Raw genomic sequence first — 22,572 nt, forward strand, 5'->3', positions numbered from 1 at the left:
TAGGCATTTGGAGAGTGAATGAGAAAATGGGGGGCAATCTCTGCTTCTCAAATGAAAAAGAATAGAGCAAACTGGGTGTCAGAGGGCACACTCCCTCAAAGTTAACATAAATCTTCGAAGCGTTCTTTCTGCAGGCATCCCATTGGCACTGGTTGGAGATCCAGCTGTTCCACTTCTAATCCAGCTCCCTAAGGTGCCTGGCAAAACAGCAGAGGACGGCTTGCAAGCATGGGTCCCTGCACCCAAGCAGGTGACCCAGAAGTTCCTGGCTCTTGAATAGCCCAGTTTAAGCCTCTGTGGAGTGAATCTGCAAACTGGCAATGCTCTCTCCCTCTCTGCGGCTCTTTCAGGTAAGTAAATACGTCCTTAAGAAAACAAAATTTAAGGGCCTGGAATGGTGGCCTAGCAGATAAAGTTCTCGCCTTGAGAGTGCCAGGATTCCATGTGGGTGCCGGTTCTGATCCCGGCAGCCCTGCTTCCCATCCATCTCCCTGCTTGTGGCCTGGGAAAGCAGTCGAGGACGGCCCAAAGCCTTGGGACCCTGCACCCGCATGGGAGACCTGGAAGATGCTCCTGGCTTTAGATTGGCTCAGCACTGGCTGTTGTGGTCACTTGGGGAGTGAATCATTGGACGGAAGATCTTCCTCTGTCTCTTCTACTTTCTGTATATCTGACTTTGCGATAAAAATAAAATAAATCTTTAAAAAAGAAACAAAACAAAACAAAATTTAAGACAAAATCAGGTCCAGCGTGGGTAGCCTAGTGGCTAAAGCTCTCGTCTTGCAAGTGCTGGGATCCCTTATGGGCATCAGATTGTGTCCTGGCGGCCCTGCTTCCCATCCGTCTCCCTGGTGTGGTATGGGAAAGCAGTCGAGGACAGCCAAAAGCCTTGGGACCCTGCACCTGCATGGGAGACCCGGAAGAGGCTCCTGGCTTCAGATTGGCTCAGCTCTGGCCGTTGAGGCCACTTGGGGAGTGGACCATCAGACGGAAGATCTTCTTCCCTGTCTCTCCTCCTCTCTGTATATCTACCTTTCCAATAAAAATAAATAAATCCAAAAAAAGTTTTTACATATTAAGAAAAGACAAAACCAACTAACAAGGGTAGTTCAGTGGTCAAGCATCGAGAAGCACATGGGGAAGACAAACTTCCCGGCCAGTGACTTGGACAGGCCCCGCCTCCCACATCTGCTCTGAGGAACCTCAATGAGCATGGAAGAACGGGACACTCCTTCAGCTGCCCTGCCCTGTGCACATGGCCAGCACAGCTCCCAGAAAACCTGAGGCAGGAACCCAATCCCAACCCAGGCCTCAACAAGCAGCCTGTGTGTTCGACAAAGGGGGCTGGGCCTGACTCACTCCCCCAGAGAGGAGCCAAAACCCCCTGATGCACCCCCAACTACAAGGGTCCCTCTTCACCTCTTCACGAGTGCACCTAGCATGGAATCACTCACTCGGCACAGCCTTACAAACGAGTCAGCAAAAGGGGCAGGTGTTTGCCTAGTGGTTAAAATGCTCGTGCCCCAGGGGCCAACACTGTGACACAACAGACAAAGCCACTACTTAGAGTGCTAGAATCCACTTTTTTTAAAAAAGATTTAATCTTTTATTTTTTTATTACAAAGTCAGATATACAGAGAGGAGGGGATACAGGGAAGAAGATCTTCCGTCTGATGATTCACTCCCCAAGTGAGCCGTAACAGTCAGTGTTTCGCCGATCCAAAGCCAGGAACCAGGAACCTCCTCCAGGTCTCCCATGCAGGTGCAGGGTCTCAAAGCTTTGGGCCGTCCTCGACTGCTTTCCCAGGCCACACTCAGGGAGCTGGATGGGAAGTGAAGCTGCCGGGCTCAGAACCGGCGCCCATATGGGATCCCAGCGCGTTTAAGGCGAGGACTTTAATTGTTAGGTCATGCCGCCGGGCCCTGGAATCCACTTGATTGACTCCCCACTAATGCATCTGGGGAAGCAGTGGAAGATGCCCCAAGTCCGTGAGCCCCTGTATACACACAGAGGAAGACGCCCCAAGTCCGTGAGCCTCCGTACACACACAGAGGAAGACTCTCCAAGTCCGTGAGCCTCCGTACACACACTGAGGAAGACGCCCCAAGTCTGTGAGCCCCTGTACACACACAGGAGATCTGGACAAGGCTCCTGGCTTTAGCCTTGCCCAGTCCTGGCTGCTGTGGTCGTTTGGGGAGTGAGCCTTTCAAATTAACAAACAAAATACAGCTAACACCAAGGTCTGAACACATTAATAAACACACCCACACAAAATTCTACATGGATGAATGCTGCAGTGCTCTCAGCCCCTATCTCTGGGAGCTGGGATTTCATTTTTCTGCCTACCTGTGCCTTCCACATTCTCTAGAATGAAGGAGTACTCTTCAGAGTAAATGGAAGTGTTACCAGAGCAGCTGGACAGCCACTGTGTCCTTGACAGCCTGAGCATGTCAGACGGCAGGGGCCAGCATTGCGAAGTCAGGAGCAGCCACCCTGTGTGAGCAGGCTGGTGTCCCAAGAGGCTGCAGTGGGTACCTGAATGGTGATGGTCCCTTTCTCGGCGTCTGTCTGCAGGTGAATCTCCATGTCTGGCAGTGCCTGGCCATCAGACACCAGCTTGTGCCGCAGTTTTTCCAAGGCATCACTGGCATTGGAGATCAGCTCCCGTATGAACACCTATGGGACCAGAGCAGGGGTGAAGTGGGAATAATGTGGCCAACACACAGGCCATCTGGTCATGCACACCACAGTGCGGCTGAGGGCAGACGAGCACGCCCAGGCGTGGGGCATGAAGATGTCACGCAGTTTCAGAAGGTGCACACTGCTCAGCCTGGCTCAGCCTCCAAGTCCCTGCCATGCATCCTTTCAGGATCTTCCAGGACCACTGCCTTTCCAACTCCTGCACAGAGGACACAGGAGTCCCCACAGCTACCCCCGTGTTCTGCACGGAGGGCATCAGAGAGCAGACCTGTCACCCTGCACAGAGAAAGACTCGGGGGTCTGGAAAAGCCTGGCTGGAACAGCCTCGCTGAGTGGGTTAGGGAGGCAAAGGCGACTCAGCAGGGGCCGCAGTCACTGGGCTCCATGCACACAGGCCCTAATGGCACAAGACGGGGAAGCAGCCCCTGCCAAGCCCTTCCAGGTTTTGCTCTGAGTTGCTGCAGCAGCTGGGTCCAATCTAGCCATCCACATCCTGGTGCCCTTGGTGGGTGCTCATCTCAAAGACCTCCCTGGAAACACCCTTGCTAACATCTGCAGGCAGCAGCTGCACCAGGCCAACAGTGGATGGACTCACAGGGCCCCAGTCTGCTACTTAGGAGACTGTAAAATGGCTGGGAGCATGTGTCCTGGTGAGATGCTAGGATGTCCCACACGGACTGCGTGGCTGTGAGTCCTGGTTCTGCTGCCCAATTGCAGTTTCTCGCTACACAGCTCAAGCAACTTGGGCACCTGCCACCCATGTGGGAGACCTGGATTGAGTTCCCAACCCCCAGCTCTGGCCTGGCTCAGATTCAGGCTATTCACAGGCATTTGGATAGTGAACCAGCACATCGCACATAGGTCTGTCTCTAAGATTAATCAATTAATCGGAGAGTGAATCATCGGACAGAAGATCTTCCTCTCTGTCTCTCCTCCTCTGTGTATATCTGGCTGTAATAAAAATGAATAAATCTTTAAAAAAAAAAGATTAATCAATTAATTGCAAGAGTGGATCTGGCCCCAAAATACATCTGGCTATGTTTACCAATGAAACTGGCAGACTTTGGTAAAAAGAAGAAAAAAAAAACCAAAACAAAGTTCTGGTGGCAGCTCAGGATGACAATCCTCTGTGGCTGGCAGCTCTGGCACGTCCTCAAATGATGCAAGTGGTTTTGCCATAGGACTGACACCAGAGCCCGTACCTCTTTCTCTGAGTACAGGGAACGGGCAACGATGTCCAGAAGCTTCTTGGTCTCTGCCTGGAATTCGTGTTTGGAAACAGAACCTGGTAATGAATCACAGACACCATCAGCAGAATCTAATTTCTATTTTTGTGGAAGATCATGCTATGTTGCGTTCACAACATTTCTGAAAGGAATGCACACAAGACACGGACGGGCAAGCTCCATTTCCCACCAAAGCGCGTGGCATGAGACTCCAGCTGGCACTAGCAACCAGACCCTAAACTTGGCCTTCAGAAAGTCATTTGCCAATTTTAAAAGTGAAATACCAGAAAACCTCACTTCTCAATGTCAGATTCTGCCGCCGTCGTCTCACTTAAAAGCCAGGGCTGGCTCTGAGCGCTGCTTTTGTACACTTGGGGGAGGGGGCTGGCAACCGCTCACAGCTCACTCCTGCAGGCCCCCGGCCAGCTTCCTGATGGCTTGCAGATGTGCGGGAGCCCCCGCGCCGCAGGCCCACACGCCACCAGCAGAGGGCGCGAGACGCCCGGGGACAAAGCCAGGGCTCCCGGCGCAGACGGAAATGGAGGCCGCGCCCCGTCTTAGTCACCCTCCGCCCAGCGCAGCAGCCCGAAATACCGTGCACGCTCTCCGGGCCGATGCCGGCCCGTGGGCGCTCCTCCTCCTCGCCCTCTGCAGCGTGAGTGCTCAGCCACCTGCTCGAGGGAACGCTCCACGCCAGGGGTCGCCGTGGGCTCGTGAGTTGGACCGGGGCCCTCCAAGGACACAGAACCGTTCCTCCTGAAGAGACAGGCAGAAAGAATGAGATGACATCAGCATGAGAAGGCACCTCCACTGCCCCAGTCTGCGGGTCATGTCGGCTGGACTTGGCCAAGGGCTTGCTGATGCCCAGCACAGGCGCTGGAGCCCCCAGGGAGAGGTGTGGACGCAAGGTGCACACCAGTGCTGGGATCAGGAGCTGAGCTTTGGCAGCAGCCCTGAGCTGCAGGATAGCCACTGCACCTGGGGTCCCTTCCCATCAATGCACTGAAGCTCCACCAACTCCCACATGTTGCCAGCGGAAAGGACAGAGCCATTGGTCTACACGGCCTTCATCCCAGCAGCATCCATCACAGCTCCTCCCCGTCACCCCACACCTCGCTGTCCACAGCACTCCAGGCCTGGGTCCATCCCTACCACGGCGGCGTGTATTCCACTCCCTCCATTAGACATTCCTGGAAACTCCAAAACCCTGCCTTCCACTCCCCACCAGCAGTTAGCTGTGAGAAGCCCCCAGTGCCCACAGCTAGGTCCACACTGACAGCCCCACACACAGGCCTGCAAAGGTCAGGTAAACCCACCCCAGGCAAGCTGGGATGCTGGCTTCCCTAGCAAAGCCATTCTAGGTCCATGCCATCAGTGTAAGAGCCCAGTGGGAGGGATTCATGGAATGATCCGATGCCCTCACCACAGTCTACTAACACCACTCAACCTCACCACCCTCCTTATTCCCCCCACAACCACCCACTCTCAACCCCAAAGTGAAGAAGAGGGCATAAGAAACTGAGCAGCAGAGGCCAAAAGTGCCCAAGCCTCCCAGGAACCATTTGTCCCAAAGCTGCCCCCACCTGTGACACAGCACACACAGACACCAAACCCTCTCAGCAGAAACAGGACTTCTGTGGAAGTGCACGCAGAACCTCCATCAAATGACAGATGTCTGAATGCTTTCAGGTGGTTTTCAGGTAGGCTGCAACTCCCACTGGTGAGCATGAGAATCAAGATTGGCTGGACAGGTGGTGGCATCTGCTGGCCTGAGTGTGGACTGGAAGCTGGAGTCGGTTGGGTTGAACTAGGCTTCAATGCCCAGCACAGGCGCTGGAGCCCCTAGGGTGGGGTGTGGACCCAAGGTGTGTATGAGAGCTGAATGGGATGTGGGACAGACCAGACCAATCCACTGCACATGCTGGTAAGCCGAGGAACCAGAGGTGGGGGCCAGTCAGTGGGGAGACTGGGGGACACTCTGACTGGGCCGCAGCTCCCCCTGGTGTGTACGTGAGGGCCGAGCGTGTGGTGGCCAGGGCTGGGTTGGGCAGCAGCATCCACTGGTTTGCAGAGAGCAGAACAAATTGATCAACTACCCCAGTGAAAGCTGACAGCAAACTTCTGGGCAAACGGACTCTGAGGTGGACTATGTTAGCCAACTGACCTTGGGAGGATTTCCTCATCCTTGGAATGGTGATATTAACAGCATCTCAGAACTATAGAAACCACTTGAACAGAACCCTCAGAAGATGCTCCACGATGGGGACACCTTGGGATGACATCGGGGACTGGGCAAGCTGGGCATGGTCTCCCTCACTGCATCCCACCACCTCCAGATACAGGAAGAAAAAGAAAATGTGTAAACAATGGTCTTGCCCACTTTCCTCTGATCCTTGACCCTTCCTACCCTGATCAACTATATAAACATCATCAAAAATAAACAAGTATATAGAATAAACTGTTTGAAAAAAATATTTTTAAGAGATTTATTTTTATTGGAAAGTCAAATATACAGAGAAGGAGAGACAGAAAGATCCTTCATCTGCCGGTTCACTCAAGTGGCCACAACAGCCGGAGCTATGCCAATCTGAAGCCAGGAGCCAGGGGCTCTTCCAGGTCTCCCATGTGGGTGCAGGGTCCCAAGGTTTTGGGCCGTCCTCTACTGCTTTCCCAGGCCACAAGCAGGGAGCTGAAGGGGAAGTAGAGCAGCCGGGATATGAACCAGCACTCATATGGGATCCTGGTGCATGCAAGGCAGGAATCCAGCCACAAGGCTACCACACTGGGCCCTAAGGTTTGCTTTATTTTTATTAGAAAGGCAGAGTCACAGGGAGGTCTTCCACTTGCTGGCTCATTCTCCAAATGACACAACAGTCGTAACTGAAGCAATTCAAAGTCAGCAGCCAAGAGCTTCTTCCAGCTCTCCCATGAGGGCCCACAGACTTAAGCCATCCTCCACTGCTTTCCCAGGCCATTAGCAGGGACGTGAATTCAGAAATGAGACAGTCAGGACACATACTGCAGCCATATGGGATATCAGCACCTCATGCAGAGGATTACTCTACTAGTCCACAGTACCTGCTCCAGCTTTCTGTTATTGATATGAAAAAGTGTAGTGGTACAGTGGGTTACGCCACTGGTGTGACACCTGGATCCCCTATCAGTGCCAGGTTGGAGCCTCGCCTGCTCCACTTCCAATACAGCTTCCTGCTAATTCACTTGGGAAGACAGGAAAAGATGGCTCAACTGCTCGGGTCCCTGCCAGCCACGTGGAAGACCAGGAGCAGTTCCTGGCTCCTGGCCTCAGCCTGGCCCAACCATGGCTGTTGTATCCATTTAGCGAGTGAACCAGCACATGTCTCTGTCCCTGTCACTTTGTCTTTCCAGTTGTAGCTCTCTGATAATGTGCCTGGGAAAGCAGAAGACAGAGTCCTTGGGCCGTTCCCTCCCCCACGACCCACGAAGGAGACCTAGAAGCAGCTCCAGGCTCCTGGCTTTGAACCGGCCCACCTCTGGCTATTGCATCCAGTTGAGGAGCGCACCAGCAGAAGGGAGATCTCTGTCGGTCTCTCCTCTAACTCTGCCTTGCAAATAAAGAAACAAGTGAGATCTTGGGAAGGGGGAGAAGCCATCAGTATCCTTATGTGCTCAAGAACTATCAATGGTGCATTATTAGTGTGACATTCTGTTCCTTTATGAAAGCATGGCTGCTGGGGCCCAGAGGCCCATCATCAGGACGTGGGCAATGGTCCAGGCCGCCCTCCATGGGAGCGCCCTGGCAGTAGCCACATTGCTTAGACATGGAGCAGCCTGGACTTAGGGACCACTCGAATCCCACACAACCTCCTCACTGCTCATACCTGCAATGATCCTCTTTCTGAAGGCCGTCCTCAGGCCCAGAGGGTCAGGATCTGAGCATGCTTTGGGAGCACAAGCTGCCTGCCTTCAAGACATGGGGACAGGACTTGGTCTAGCTTGCCCTGGCTCCTGTACCCCCTCGGCTGTTCCTGGGCTACAGAAGGCTGCCTCTCTCAATTTTACAAGGCTCAGCATCCATCCTAACACAATCATCTGTGGCTTTGTTGACACATACAGGTAGAGGGAGACAGGACTTCAGCATCTCTCAGGGGGATAGAATCCAACACAGAACAGGCAAACAGAAAGGAAAGAACAGGGAAAGCGGAGGGGGCAACTGAGGGGACAGACATTCCAGGAAACCTTTTTGTACTTCTGATTCAGAAACAGGGCAGGGGCTGCTGCTGTAGCTTAGCAAGTAAACCCATCACCTGTGCCAATCCATGTCCCACCTGCTCTAATACTAATCCAGTTCCCCGCTAATGGTGTGGGAAAAGCAATGGAAGATGGCCCAAATTTTGGAGTCACTGGGAGAGGAGGTTGAAGCTCCTGGCTTTGGCTTAGCCTAACTGGCCACTGTAACCTACAGGACATGAAACATTTCTGTCTCTCCCTCTCTCTGTAATTTTCAAATAAATATATAAATCTTTAAAAAAATCACTTTTATTGGAAAGGTAGATTTACAGAGAAGGGAGAGACAAAGAACATCTTCCATCTGCTGGTTCACTCCCCAAGTGATCACAACAGACAGAGCCAAGCTGATCAGAAGCCAGGAGCCTCTTCTGGGTTGCCCATGCAGGTGCAGAGTCCCAAGGCTTTGGGCCGTCCTCTTCTGCTTTCCCAGGCCACAAGAAGGGAGCTGGATGGGAAGTGGAGCAGCTGGGACACGAACAGATGCCCATATGGGATCCCAGCATGCAAGCTGAGGATTTAGCCACTGAGCCATCCCACCAGGCCCATAAATAAATTTTTTTTTAAAGGGGGGACCATGGCAGTACTTTTAATTCCCTAAAAGTGCTTCACTAACACCAAGCAGGGTGTATGAAGATGAAGTAACACCTGAGTGTTACACAAACCTGGAAGAAGACAGGATTGACCCAAGTGACCACAAGATGGCATCTGACAGGATATGGTAAAGCCAACTGCAGAGAGGAATGCACATGAGCACCGCATCCTGGTGGGGAAAGCTGACGGGCAGTGCATGTGGAGCAGCTCTGGGAGCCTGAGATGCATCACCCTGGATGCACAGCTGGTGACTCGGCTCCTCATTGTGAAGAAGGAAGTTAGACTGTGAGCACTTCACACATGTAGACTGGACATGCAACCCAGTACACGTGTGCATGGACACACCCCAGGCTGTCCTAGTGTCAGCAAGACAATTCCCACATCCCAGACAGCCCCTTAGGCCTGGGCAGACTGGGATGCCTGGCCTGTCAGCAAAACGGAGATCAAGTTGAACAACACATGGCAAGCTGGAGGAAGTGTGGAGAGTGGCCACAAGTAATCACAGGCTGTGACACCTGCGTCTCATGCTGCACTGCCTCACTGGAGACACGGCTCTGCGTCTGATTCAGCTTCCTGCCTGTGTCACCCTGGCCCCAGCTCTGGCCTGGCCAGGCCTGGCTAATGCAGGCATTTGTAGTGCAAAGGAAGCAGATTTCTGTCTCTTTGCTTTCAAAATAAATTATTTTTTTAAAGTTTCCAACCAAAAAACCCAGCAGCCTAAAGGATATTTGGTGCACATGTCAGTTCCTTTCTACCAACTATCTGCCTAGAGGCTGAACTATGGGGTCCAAGACTACAAATTTCACACCATGGTCCAGGGTGTCAACTCTGTCTACAGACATGGTGCCAGCTGAGCCACCCAGCAGCAATGCCCCGTCAAGGCACCCGCCCACTGGGCAGGCAGAAAAGGCACTGCAGTTTTCATGTATGTATGTTCTCTTTACTATGAGCAAGGCGGAACATTTTTCCACACTGTAAAACATTTTCTATTTCTTTTTCAGTTAGTAGATTGCTGCTAGCTCTGATGAAGTCTCACTACATTTTAAACATCTGTATTACTGCTTTGCAAGGAGCTTTTCATATATATTCCGGGCATTAGTCTTATTTCTAAAGGTCTTCACATCAAATTTAAACACATTTCCCCCATATTTTATATTTCCTAGTCTTTTAATTTTTACTTTTATTTATCTGAAAGGTTCACTTACATAGAGACAGAGGTCTTACAATTCCTGATTTACTCCCCAAATGGCCACAATGGCTAGATCTGGGCCAGGCTGAACCAGAAGCCAATAGTTTCTTCTGGACTCAGGTGGGTGCATGGCTCAAGCACTTGGGCCATATTCTACTGCTTCCCCAGGGTACATCAACAGAGAGCTGGATTAGAAGTGGAGCAGCTGGGACACAAACAGGCACGCATGTGGGACAACAGCATTGCAGCTGGCAAACCACAGTGCCAGCCCCTTCAGGACACTTGTTTAAAGAGATAAAGTGCTGGTGCTGGTGGTCGTGGTGACAGCAGCAAGGGGGTAGAGAGGTGCCATCCACTGGTTCACTCCCCACTGGACAGACGTGCAGCTAGGAGCTGGGGACTCAATTCAGGACTCACACGTGGCTGGCACAAGTCCCAGCTTCATCCACTGCCTCCCAGGGTGTGCATTATCAGGAAGCTGGAATTGGACAAACGATGGGGCTGTGTTAACCACCAGGTCAAATGCCTGTCCTTCACAGTCGTGAAAGGATTTAACAGCTTCTATGAAGGGAGTGTGTGTAAGCAATTCAAATCGCAACCAGGGCCACATAATTATCAGATTATGTTAGTGGGCAGAACTAATAAAGATGTGATTTGGGTTGGCTCAATTTCCAACAATGGCTTTAAGAATAAAGCAGTAGTGTACTACACCTGCCTGCTGAGGTATCAGACACACTCAACCACAGGATCTGTCTCTACGTTTGTCCATTACCTAAAGGAAAAACCACAAACCTCAAGCCCAGGCTACAAAGTCTCAGACCATCTGGTGGCCTGAGGTCACATCAAACCGGAACACGAGTAAGAATGTGGCACCACACACGCCCATCTACTCCCCTGTTCCCGCTGCTTCCCTGCCCTGCAGCCACGTCCCTCCTTTCCCACTCAATGAATGGGCGTCAGGCCTTTCTGGGGTGTCCCCTCCGCAAACGCCCAGCTCCTGCAGTCTACAGCAATCTCTTCATGCCATGAATTCCCAGCACTGTTGCTCACTCAAGCTGCTGCTAAGTGCCAACTGGCGGAGCTTCTCCCACTGCTGCACTCTTAGTAAACCTGCAACACATCAGAGCACCACAAGCTCACCGTCTTTGCTGACAGGCGGGTGAAAGCAAGGATGCCGCAGGTCCTACGCGTACACACCAGCACATACAGAGCTGAGCTCTTAGTGGAAAACAGTAAAAATGCAGCAACAAGCAGGACGCAGGGCTAGGCGTCCAACATGGGAACCAAGTCAGCGTACAGTTATCTTTCTCCTAACTTTGAGATATGAGTTTATGATAGTTGCTGTCTACAGGTGCATGTGGTATGCATGACAAATAAAACGATGGAGCTGGGGAGAAAATGCTCCTTACACAAGGTTCTTACTTTTTACAGGAACAATTGTAATGTAATTTGAAGCATAGGGAAAAGCTAAGGATCCATTTTGCAATCATCACAGTAACGAGTAAAATAACGTGCCAAGTAGAACAGCTGACCGTGAGAACTAGATGACCATAGACACATAAAGTATATGTACTGGATCCAAAGGAAGGTGGAAAAGTCAGATCTAGAACACCACACACAAGAGTAGGGAGGTCACGACAAATCCTGGGGACAGGCAAATGATAACAGCAGAACTCCGAGACCAAGTCCATGCCAAGGCATTTAACAACACGGATGAAACCGACAAATTCCTTCCTGGTTCATGTACTTGGAAAAGCAGCAGAAAATGGCCCAAGTACCTGTGCCCTGACAGCCATGAGACCCAGCTGTAGCTCCAGGCTTCTGGCTTTGGCCACACCCAGCTCCAGCTATAACAGCTGTCTTGGAGCAAATCACCAGAGGTTCTTTTCCCTAACTATACCTTTTAAGTAAATAAATAAAATTTTTTTTAAAAAAAAAATCACAATTCTAGGGCCCGGCGGCATGGCCTAGCTGCTAAAGTCTTCGCCTTGAAAGCCCCGGGATGCCATATGGGCGCTGGTTCTAATCCCAGCAGCTCCACTTCCCATCCAGCTCCCTGCTTGTGGCCTGGGAAAGCAGTCGAGGACGGCCCAATGCATTGGGACACTGCAACCGTGTGGGAGACCCGGAAGAGGTTCCAGGTTCCCGGCTTCAGATCGGCGCGGCATCGGTCCGTTGCGGCTCACTTGGGGAGTGAATCATCGGACGGAAGATCTTCCTCTCTGTCTCTCCTCCTCTGTGTATATCTGGCTGTAATAAAATGAATAAATCTTTAAAAAAAAATCACAATTCTAGGTCTAGAATTTATACTGATAAATTCTATCAAACTATTAAGAATAAGTCATTTTTAAATTTATTTTTTTTGAAAGGTAGATTTACACAGAGAAGAAGAGACACACAGAGAGATCTTCCATCTGCTGGTTCACTCCCCAGTGGCCACAACAGCTGCATTTGAGCCAAAGCCAGGAGCCCGGAGTTTCCTCTGGGTCTCCCACGCAGGTGCAGGGTCCCAAGGCATTAGGCCATCCTCGACTGCTTTCCCAGGCCACAAGCAGGGAGCTGGATGGGAAGCAAATCCGCCAGGACATGAACTGGTGGTCCAGTGAGATGCTGGAGGAAGAGGCTTAGCCAGGAAGAGCCAGGAAGAGGCTTAGCCAGTTGAGCCATCACACCAGCCACGGGAGGGGGGGGAGTTATTATACTAATTTTCTCAGAAAATAAAAAGGAAGTATGTGCCCACAAACTTTGGGGACAATAACAGCCTAACATCAATACCTGAAAGGCACAAAACAGACATAAAAATCCTTAATGAAATACTAGCAAAAAATTCAGGAAGACACAAAATTGCATCAAACCAAGCTAGGAATGCAGTCTAGCTTGACAATGACCCATCACCCATCAGAAAGTGAAGTTAACAACACACCAATATATAGAACCAGGGTTGCAAACCAGGAAGCTGTTGAGCAGTGGGTATCAGTGGGGGTGGGGGGGACAGTAGACACTAGGGGATGCAATCCAACACCCTCTCAACTTCAGATTTTTTTTTTTTTTAATTGGAAAGTCAGATATACAGAGAGGAGGAGGAAACAGAGAGGAAGATCTTCTGTCTGTTGATTCACTCCCCAAGCAGCCCCAATGGCCGGAGCTGAGCTGATCTGAAACCCGGAGCCCAGAGCTTCTTCTGGGTCTCCCACACAGGTGCAGGATCCCAAGGCTTTGGGCCATATCTGACTGCTTTCCCAGGTCACAGGCAGGGAGTTGGATGGGAATCAGGGCTGCCGGGATACAAACTGGTAACTATATGGGATTTTGTCATGTGCTAGGAGAGGACTTTAGCCACTAGGCTACTGTGCCAGGCCCTCAACTTTAGATATTTTAAAGGAAACAAGAAGCACAAATATTTATAGGAAATTCCCCAACTGCGAATATTCGCAGTTAATTTTTAACATTTAGACCAAACAAAATGTGTATATAGTCCAGAATAAGTCCTCAGATGTTTACGTGCAATTCTGTTCGAATCTAGAAAGTGATATTTATGAGCAAGTTTACCAGCAAAGAGATAAAAAGCTCAATGCTTCAAAGTTCATACTCCTGTTTGGTAGAAATAAGGCAACAGGACAGGGGCCAGAGTGACAGCTCAACTGGCTAACCCTCTGCAAATGACAGCATCCCATGCAGGCACTGGTTCAAGTACCGGCTGGCCCACTTCCCATCCAGCTCCTTGCTTACACCTGGGAAGGCAGTGGGGGACGACCCACAGTCTGCATGGGAGACCCAGAAAGAAGCTCCTGGCTCCAAACTGGCTCAGGTCTAGCCACTGGGTTACATGGAGAATAAACCAGTGGGTGGAAAAAAATCTTTTTTTTGGTCTCTCCTTCTGTCAGTTTGCCTTTCCAATGAAGACAAATCTTTTTTTTTTCTTTAAGTTTGCAAAGCAAGATTTATTTAACAAGAAGAGAGAAAGTGGCTCTTGCCCTAGTGGCAGAAGAGGGCTCTGAGGGAGGGAAGACCCTAGATCTGTTGCCATAGTAGCAGGAGAGGAATCCAAGGAAAGAAAGAGAAAAAAACCACGAAAAAAATAAATCTTTAAAAAAATTTTTCCATTTATTTGAAAGGTGGAGATACAGACACAGACAGACACAGAGGTCTTCCATCAGCCGGGTCACTTCCCAGATGCTTGCAATGGCCAAGGCTAGAGTAGGTTAAAACCTACTGGGATGCCCAGAATCGAGTGTGACCCTGTTACAGGAGCCATCAGCACTGTCTCCCAGGGCTGCATCAGCAGAGAGCCAGGGAGAAGCCAAAGATGCACATCCTACTTGAGCAAAGTGAAAACCTTCTACTCATATCTCTCTCTCTCTCTCTCTCTCTCTCTCTCTCTCTCTCTCTCTCACACACACACACACACACACACACACACACCCCATGGATCATGATGCACCAAACAGTGCACCTCAGACTGAGAGATGACATTAGCAACAGGAGTAACTGAAAAAACAACAAAAGAGTAACATTCATAAATAAATACCTACAAAAGGCACAGAACAAGACAACCAATCCAGAAGAACATAGGCAAAAACAAAAACAAATCCAGCATTTCACAGCAAACAAATGGTCAGTAAACCACCAAAACCAAAAACAAAGATGTGAACTTGATTAGTACTCAATTACATGCAATTAAAACCATAACTAAAATCTCTGTAAAGCCATCACACTGACAAATCGGAAGGTGATGGTGCAGGGGTCCCTCCCGGGATGGGAACAATGGTCACGACCTGCTCTGAAAAGTTACAGACCCTAACCCTGTGGCAATCACTTCCAAGCCTGGGACCCTAGAGAAGCAGGTGCACCTAGAAAGTAGGGTGCAATGCACACTCCAACAGAAGCCCTCATGGCAAACAGCACAATTTCTATCAACTGTCACAGAGTGGGAGACCACACAACAGTGACATAACACTGTCTCCCCAAGCTACACATACACTTTGTGCATTTTCTGGTATTTAGTTCATCTCTAACCACAGACACAAGATATGACCTAACACTCACACACAAAGATGGAGGTCTGACAACACTGCACACAGCACGGGAGAAACTTGTAGATCCTGGTGGTAGGGTGCAGTATGACGCAGCTCTCATACTCAGTAAGTTGTAGCACAGCACATCACCCAGCAACTCCTTTAGATGCATGCCAGGATTGGACATGGAAAACCCCTGGTCCAGCCTCTCAGAAGACAAAGCTGTGAACACTACTCAGCATTAACATGAGCATAAATAAAGGCAAAAACCCACCATGACCAAAGCAAGCAAGTCAGAAGCCAGTTTTGTGGTATTATGAATTAACTGCCACTCGCCAACATCCCATATGGGAAATTCATTTCCAATCCACCTTCCCACTAGCACCTACAAGGCAGGAGATGATATTTTGAGCACTCAGGTCCCTGTTACCCTTGAGAGACCTAGATGGAGCCCAGGCTCTTAGCTTTGGCCTGCTCAGCAACCACTGTTACACGCATTTGGGAAGTGAACCAGTAGATGAGAGGTCTTTCTCTGTAACTTATGTGTTTTGAGTAGATTAAAAATGTTTTTTAAAAAGTCACAGGGCGGGCTTGGTGCGGTAGCCTAATGGCTTAAGTCTTTGCCTCACACGCGCTGGGATCCCATATGGGCGCCTGTTCATATCGCAGCATCCCACCTACCCATCCTGCTTCCTGCTTCTGACCTAGAAAAGCAGTTGAGGATGGCCCAAAGCTTTGGGACCCTGAAATCACGTGGGAAACCTGGAAGAAGCTCCTAGCTCCTGGCTTCGGATCAGCTCAGCTCCGGCCATCGTGGTCACTTGGGGAGTGAATCAGCAGACAGAAGATCTTCCTCTCTGTCTCTCCTCCTCTCTGTATATCTGACTTTTCAATACAAATAAAATAAATCTTTAAAAGAACAAAAAAGTCATTGGGCAAGGCTCCTTTCAGGACAAAAGTTGGACTAAGTCAGTCTGGGCCAAGGACCCACTGGTGTGCGAGATCTGCCACTGGGAGGAAGTCTGATAGAGGAGCTTGGGGAGCTCCTTTGTCAGGATGCAGTCCCTGCAAGTGAGTGCAACGACCAAAGCTGGGAACACCCCAGACCAAGCCAGGTTACTATACCTGCCAGCATTTGCGTAGGTCAGGACTGGTGGCAGCGCAGGCTAGGCCAGTTCATAACACCAACTGTCAGATCTGAGAATCAGGACAGGATGCAGGATAGGCTGAGTCAGACCATAACACCAGTCAGTCCACATAGGGCAGAGACTGGAAGCTCAGGGCTGGGCTGGGCGATGGCACCCACCAGTATGAGGTAGAACTGGGGGCAGGGAAGGCCAGACCAGACTTGGCTGCAGCACCCACCAGCATATGTGAGACCAGCAGGGAGGGGTGGCAAGCCCAGTAAGCAGGCTGTGAGGGTCTCTCCTGCTGGGTCGTTGCTCCCACCGGTGAGTGTGAGTACTGGAACTCGGGTAAATCAGGTTGGGCTGTGTTATACCAGTTGGCCTGAATGTGAACTGGGTTAGGGAGAGAGCCAGGTTGGGCTAATACACTGTATCCACTGGTGCATGCATAGGTCAGAGTAGGTGCAGGCTGGCTGGGCTCTGCTGCAGCATCAACTGGCAAATGCTGGGACAGGGTGGGGGGAAGGGATGGGAGCAAGTTCTGTCAGGTAAGACTGCAGAACCACCTGAGGAGTGCAAGATCTGGGCCTGGGCCCGTTAGGGAAACTGTGGGCACCTCTCTGATGGGCTGCAACTCCCACAGGTGAGCATGAGAATCAGGGCTGGAAGCAGGTCTGGCTAGATAGGCGGTGGCACCCTCTGGCATGAATGTGGGATGGATAGTGGGGTCAGTTGGGTTGGAGCTAAGTTTCAACACCCACTGCTGTATACAAGAGCTGAATAGGATATGGCACAGACTGGGCCAGCCTGCTGCATACACTGGCAAGCATAGCAACCAGGGCTGGGATCAGGCCCATGGGGATCATTTGGGGTTGCTCCGACCTGGCTGCAGGTCCAGCTGGTGAATGTGAGAGCTGAGTTGGGTTAGGCTGCAGCATTCACTGGTTTACTTTAGACACAGGGTTATGTAAGAGAACTGACCTAGCAATTACAACTACCAATGTGTGTTTAGGCTGACATTAGTGATGGACTGAGCCAGACCCCATACTGGCAATCACACACAAGAGCTGGGTTTGGGATTGTTTTTCTGTGGGGGATCACAGAACTGAACAGCTGGACTCAGAACTCCAACCATGGGGAGGATTGCAGAATCTATGGTCTGACCGTGGAGTGCATGTGTCAGAACTGGATCTCCTCAGTGGCTAAGATGGAGCAGTGGACAGCAGGCCCAGATGCACAGGGAGGGTGTGGCAGTCCTTTAGGGCCTGCAGAGGACACCTGGCAACATTTCAGAGGAAGAAGAGCAGAACAAACTGCTCAACTACCCCAGCCAAGCGCTGACAGCAAATATCTGGGCAAATGGAGACTATGGAGTGGACTCTGTCAGCAGATGGACCTTGACAGGATTTCCTCATCCTTGGATCAACGATATGGACAGCATCTCAACATTCTTGAAACCACTTAAGCAGACCCCTCAGAGCAGGCCCCAGACTGAGGACTCTGGGATGGCATCAGGTGACTGTTCCCCATGCCTAGGCATTGGGGTAGTAGGGAGGCTAAGTGTGGCTTCTCCCCTGGTTCCCCCCCTTGCCCAGATATAGGAGGAAGAGGTGGGAAGATGTGAAAACAATGGGGCCTGGCACGATAGCATAATGGTTAAGGCCCTTGCCTTGAACGCCCCGGGATCCCATATGGACGCCGGTTCTAATCCCGGCAGCCCCGCTTCCCATCCAGCTCCCTGCCTGTGGCCTGGGACAGCAGTGGAGGATGGTCCAAGACTTTGGGACCCTGCACACACGTGGGAGACCCGGAGGAGGCTCCTGGCTTCGGACTGGCGTAGCACCAGTCGTTGCGGTCACTTGGGGAGTGAATCATCAGGCGGAAGATCTTCCTCTCTGTCTCTCCGCTCTGTATATCTGCCTTTCCAATAATAAATAAATCTTAAAAAAAAAAGATTTGAAAACAATGGTCTCATGCTGGTCAACTGTAAACATTATCAAAAATAATAAATAAAGTCCCAGGGCTGTTGTTGTGGTGTAATAGGTTAAGCAATAGCCTAAAATGCTGGCATCCCATATGGGTGTCAATGAAAATTCTTGCTGCTCCACTTCTGATTCAGTTCCCTGCTAATGTGCCTGGGAAAGTAGCAGAAAATGGTCCAATGCCTTGGGACCCTGTACCCCTTAGGAGACCCAATGAAGCCCCTGATTCCTGGTTTTGGCCTGGTCTAGCTCAGCCACTGTTACTAATCAGAGAGTAAATCAGCAAATGAGGGATCTCTCTCTTTTGCTCCCTCATTATCTCAGGGGAAAACCAAAATGCTGAAGAATGGCTTGTAGCAGCCACTAGGACAGTTAACTACACACACACACATTCCGTGCGTGTGTGCACATGTGTGTCATCATGGGCCAGGCTGAGCCCTGTAAGCACACCCAACACAACAGGTGCGATGGGCGTCAAGGTCTGGCAGCCACAGAAAAGCTCACTGCACAGTATCTGCATCTAATTTCATATTATGTGCGGCAATAATCAGCTATAAAACAGTCCAATTGCAATCCTATTCAGAAAAACTAGCTACCAAAAAAACAAACAAAACAACAAACCTTAAAAATGTAATACAAGGGCCAGCTCTGTGACACAGGGGGTTAAGCCACTGCTTGCAGTGCCAGCTGAATCCCAACTGCTCTGCATCCTGGGACCCTGCCACCCATGTAGGAGACGGGGATGGTACCCAGGTTCCCGGCTTCAGCCATTGCACAGAAAAGCAGAAGAAAATGGCCCAAAGCCAGGAAAGGGCACTGCAATATGGGAAGCCACTGTATGAAGTGGTAGCTCAATGCACAGAACCACACAAGTCCCCAACAAACAAATCCTCAGAAATCTAGACACTGCTAGATACGCCAGATGGCATATCAGAGTGCTTAGGTTCAAGCCCTGCTCCACTTCCCATCCCAGCTTCCCCCTAAAATGCAGTCTCAAAGCTTCCTGTCACTCATAGGAGACCTAGAATGAATTCTGACTCCTGGTTCCAGCCTGGCTACGGATTGCAGGCATGAACCAGCAGATGGGAGCATGAGTTCGATTTGCCTAACGTAAAGCTATAAATTATACAATAGCAAGGAAACTGCAGTTTAAAAGAAACTTACCCAAGATGCCATAAATGTAAGAACTAGATCAAAATTAAAGGCAAGGGACTGCAAGTTGAGCTGTTGCCTGTGATGCCAGCATCCCATACAAATGCAGGTCAAGATCAGGCAGCTCCATTGCTTATCCAGTTAACACACTTGGCAAAGCAGCAGAAGTGACCCAAAACACTGGGGCCTCTGCCACTCACATGGAACATCCAGAGAAGTTCCTGGCTCCTGGCTTTGACCTGGCGCAGCCTCACTGTTGTTGCCATTTAGGGAGTAAACCATAGGATGGAAGATTTCTCTCTCTTCCTGTTAATTCTGCCTTTCAAATAAATAAATCATAAAAAATAAAAGTCAATAAACAAGTACTGGAGGAAAAAATCTCACACACACTGTATAGTTGCAGTTGATACCCCAAGGGCTCACACTCTTCCACTGCAAGTCTTCAAAGCACAGGGGGCTGGCGTAGGTCAATCCCCTGCTTCTGACACCAGGATCCTGTATGGGTGCCAGTTCTAATCCCGGCCGCTCCACTTGCATCCGGCTCCCTGCTTGTGGCCTGGGAAAGCAACAGAGGACGGCCCAGAGCCTTGGGACCCTGCAATCACGTGGGAGACACAGAGGAGGCTCCTAGCTCCTGGCTTCAGACTAGTGCAGCACTGGCCATGCCAGTTATTTGGGGAGTGAACAGGCAGATGAAGCTCTCTCTCTCTCTGTTTCTCTAATTCTGACATTGAAGTAAAAATAAATAAGTCTTAAAAAAAAGAAAGAAAAGACTCAATAGAAAAATGGCAAGTTCACAATAAATAAACTGACAAAAGGCTTTGGATGGTAGAAAAAAAAGTTTCACCACAGTCACAACTGAAGGCATTGTCACAGCCAAACCTACCCAGCTGTTTATAATGCTGTCATCCTAGCACTGGTAAGGCTGTGAAAACCAGTCGGAAGTACTGTGGTTTATCAACAGTCTGTTCCACCCAAGGACCCATCAGGAGAGGGAGCTTACAGAAGCTTACCTAGAACCCTACACTAGAACCCTAGGACTCCAGGGGTTAACAGGAACAACCCCAGAATTGACAATGAAAAACACGCCGTGTGGACATACAGAGCAGCCCCTCCCCACCCCACGACGCCCTCTGCTTCTCTCCTGGCGAAGGCAGGTGTGGGCACACATGGCTGAGGGAAGCAAAGGTCCTCACGACCACCTTCCATGCCCTCGGAAGCAGCCCTGCATCGTCACTGATGAAAACTCACCTGCAGTCAGCATCCCCATCACAGCCCAGCTCTCTCAGGGACCTCTCTCACCCCAAAGGCACACAGCGCCCATTGGAAGGGCTCCCCCAGAGGTCCTGTTGGCCTTCTGCCCCCTCAGGATGCAACAGATTGTCCCCTGGCTCAGCTCCTTCTCTGCTCCCTGAGGACCCACAGCAACTCTCCACCTGCTTTACTCTTCAGGGCCACCCACTGCAGGGGCGTCACCAAAGTAGGGCTCCCTAAGCACTGTCAACAACCAGAGGGGCCACGGGGAGCTCATTTTTGTGTCTATTTTCCCACCACTAACTGTTAAACAAGCCCTTCACATACAATACACTTACTTTCTCAGAAGGTACAGCCAATTAACAGTGTTTTTCAAACCACAGGCCAAGGTCAGTAGCTAGTGAGCTATGAAACCAATTCAGTTTCAGTGAGTCCACCAGTTCAGTGGGTGGACTCAGAACTGAAGGGATCCAACTGCCAAGAAGCACCAAAACGCACAGCGTAACATGGGCAGACGCCTCCAAGACACTTGCAGCTAAACCTGCAGGAGGAGCCACAAGTGTGCTTCCTCCAGCACAGGCCAGGAAAGCCGTTTCTCACAAGGCCAGAAGCGTCTGGAACTTTCTTACCTGATGTGTCCAAACTTAAAATACCAATTTGTTTGTAAGTTTAATGTTGTTTAACAGTGCTTCCAAAAAGTGGGATGCAACATTACAGCTCCTCCATACAGTGAAGACATCGCACAGGCAAACACGGAGGTCACCTCAGGCTCCTCAGGCCAGCAGGCTCCTCCCTACTTCACCGGAACTCCCACCCACTGGGAAGCAGCCTCTGCTTGCCAGTCACCTCGGCCAGCCACTCACACCTGAAATCCATCCTGTTTCTGGGAGTTCTAGGGAAGAGGTTTACATCATGACACTGTGGAGACTCGCGCATCCCACAGAGTCACTGGTTTGTGTCCCAGTGGCTCCTTCTTGATCACCTGGAAGGGCAAGAGAGGATGGGCCAGCTGCCTGAGCCCTGCCCCATGTGGGAGACACAGGCGGGGTTCCTGATTCCTGGTTTCAATCTGGTCAGGTCATTTGAGGAGAATAAACTAACAGAAGTCAGCTCTCTGACTTCCTTTCTCTGATTTTCTTTCTTTTAAAAGATTTATTTTACCACCCCATTATGGATCTTGCTCATGAAAATTTTTATTTTACCTAATTTTATTGGAAAGTCAGATTTACAAAACGAAGGACAGAGAGGACCTTCCATCCACTGACTCACCCCCACAAGTGGCCAAAATGGCCAAAGCTGAGCCAACCCGAAGCCAGGAGCTTCTTCTGGGTCTCCCAGGTGAGTGCAGGGTCCCAAGGCTTTGGGCCGTCCTCCACTGCTTTCCCAGGCCACAAGCAGGGAGCTGGATGGGAAATGCAACAGTCAGGACTCAACCTGGGACTGGTACCCATATGGGATTCTGGAGCATGCAAGGCAAGGACTTTAGCTAGTAGGCTACGGGGCAGTGGTTCATCTGATTTTCAAATGTATAAATTTTTAAATAAGCAAACAAAAAGTAGGTACATATGATGTCCTTCAATTAGACATCAGTTCTCCAAGTTCATTAGCAGAAACAACCAGCCAGACGTGAGCCTCCTGACATCTCCTACTAAATGCTACACACCTGAAAGTTAGGCTCTGTGGACTCAGAAAAAGCAGCTTTGGGAACAGGTGTCTGACCAGGCTGTTCAAATGCCTGCATTTCATTAATTTGAGGGCTGGTCCAGTGGTATAGCAAGTAAAGCTGCTGCCTGCTCTGCATCCATATGGGTGCTGGTTCCAGTCCCAGTTGCTCCACTTCCTATTCAGCTCCCTGCTAATGTGCCTGGGAAAGCAGCAGAGGCTGGCCCAAGTGCTTGGGCCCTTGCACCCTGTGGGAGAACTGAAAGAAGCTCCTTTGGCCTGGCCCAGCCCCAGTCACTGTAACCATTTGAAATATGCAAGATCTGTCTGCATTTTTTTTAAGCAGTTGTTTCAAAAAAAAGATTTATCTATTTTTACTGAAAAGTCAGATTTACAGAGAGGAG

The 22,572-nt window shown here is 50.3% G+C and overlaps 1 protein-coding gene across 2 annotated transcripts in view; it reads right to left on the bottom strand.

Annotated features, from left to right (window-relative positions):
• The window catches only part of TRAP1 (TNF receptor associated protein 1), a 42,114-nt gene that overhangs the window by 15,328 nt on the left and 4,214 nt on the right, over nucleotides 1–22,572 (bottom strand). The window contains exons 2-4 of one of the 2 annotated variants that reach the window (XM_058680675.1): nucleotides 4,522–4,683; nucleotides 3,904–3,986; nucleotides 2,537–2,677 (exon numbers count right to left, since the gene is read on the bottom strand). In XM_058680675.1, coding sequence (XP_058536658.1) covers nucleotides 2,537–2,677; nucleotides 3,904–3,986; nucleotides 4,522–4,683 — 386 coding nt within the window. The remainder of the gene's footprint in view (nucleotides 1–2,536; nucleotides 2,678–3,903; nucleotides 3,987–4,521; nucleotides 4,684–22,572) is intronic. The other variant, XM_004587058.2, reaches the window with a different exon arrangement.

The sequence above is a fragment of the Ochotona princeps genome, chromosome 24, assembly GCF_030435755.1.
Source record: "Ochotona princeps isolate mOchPri1 chromosome 24, mOchPri1.hap1, whole genome shotgun sequence".
NCBI classification, from domain to species: domain Eukaryota; kingdom Metazoa; phylum Chordata; class Mammalia; order Lagomorpha; family Ochotonidae; genus Ochotona; species Ochotona princeps.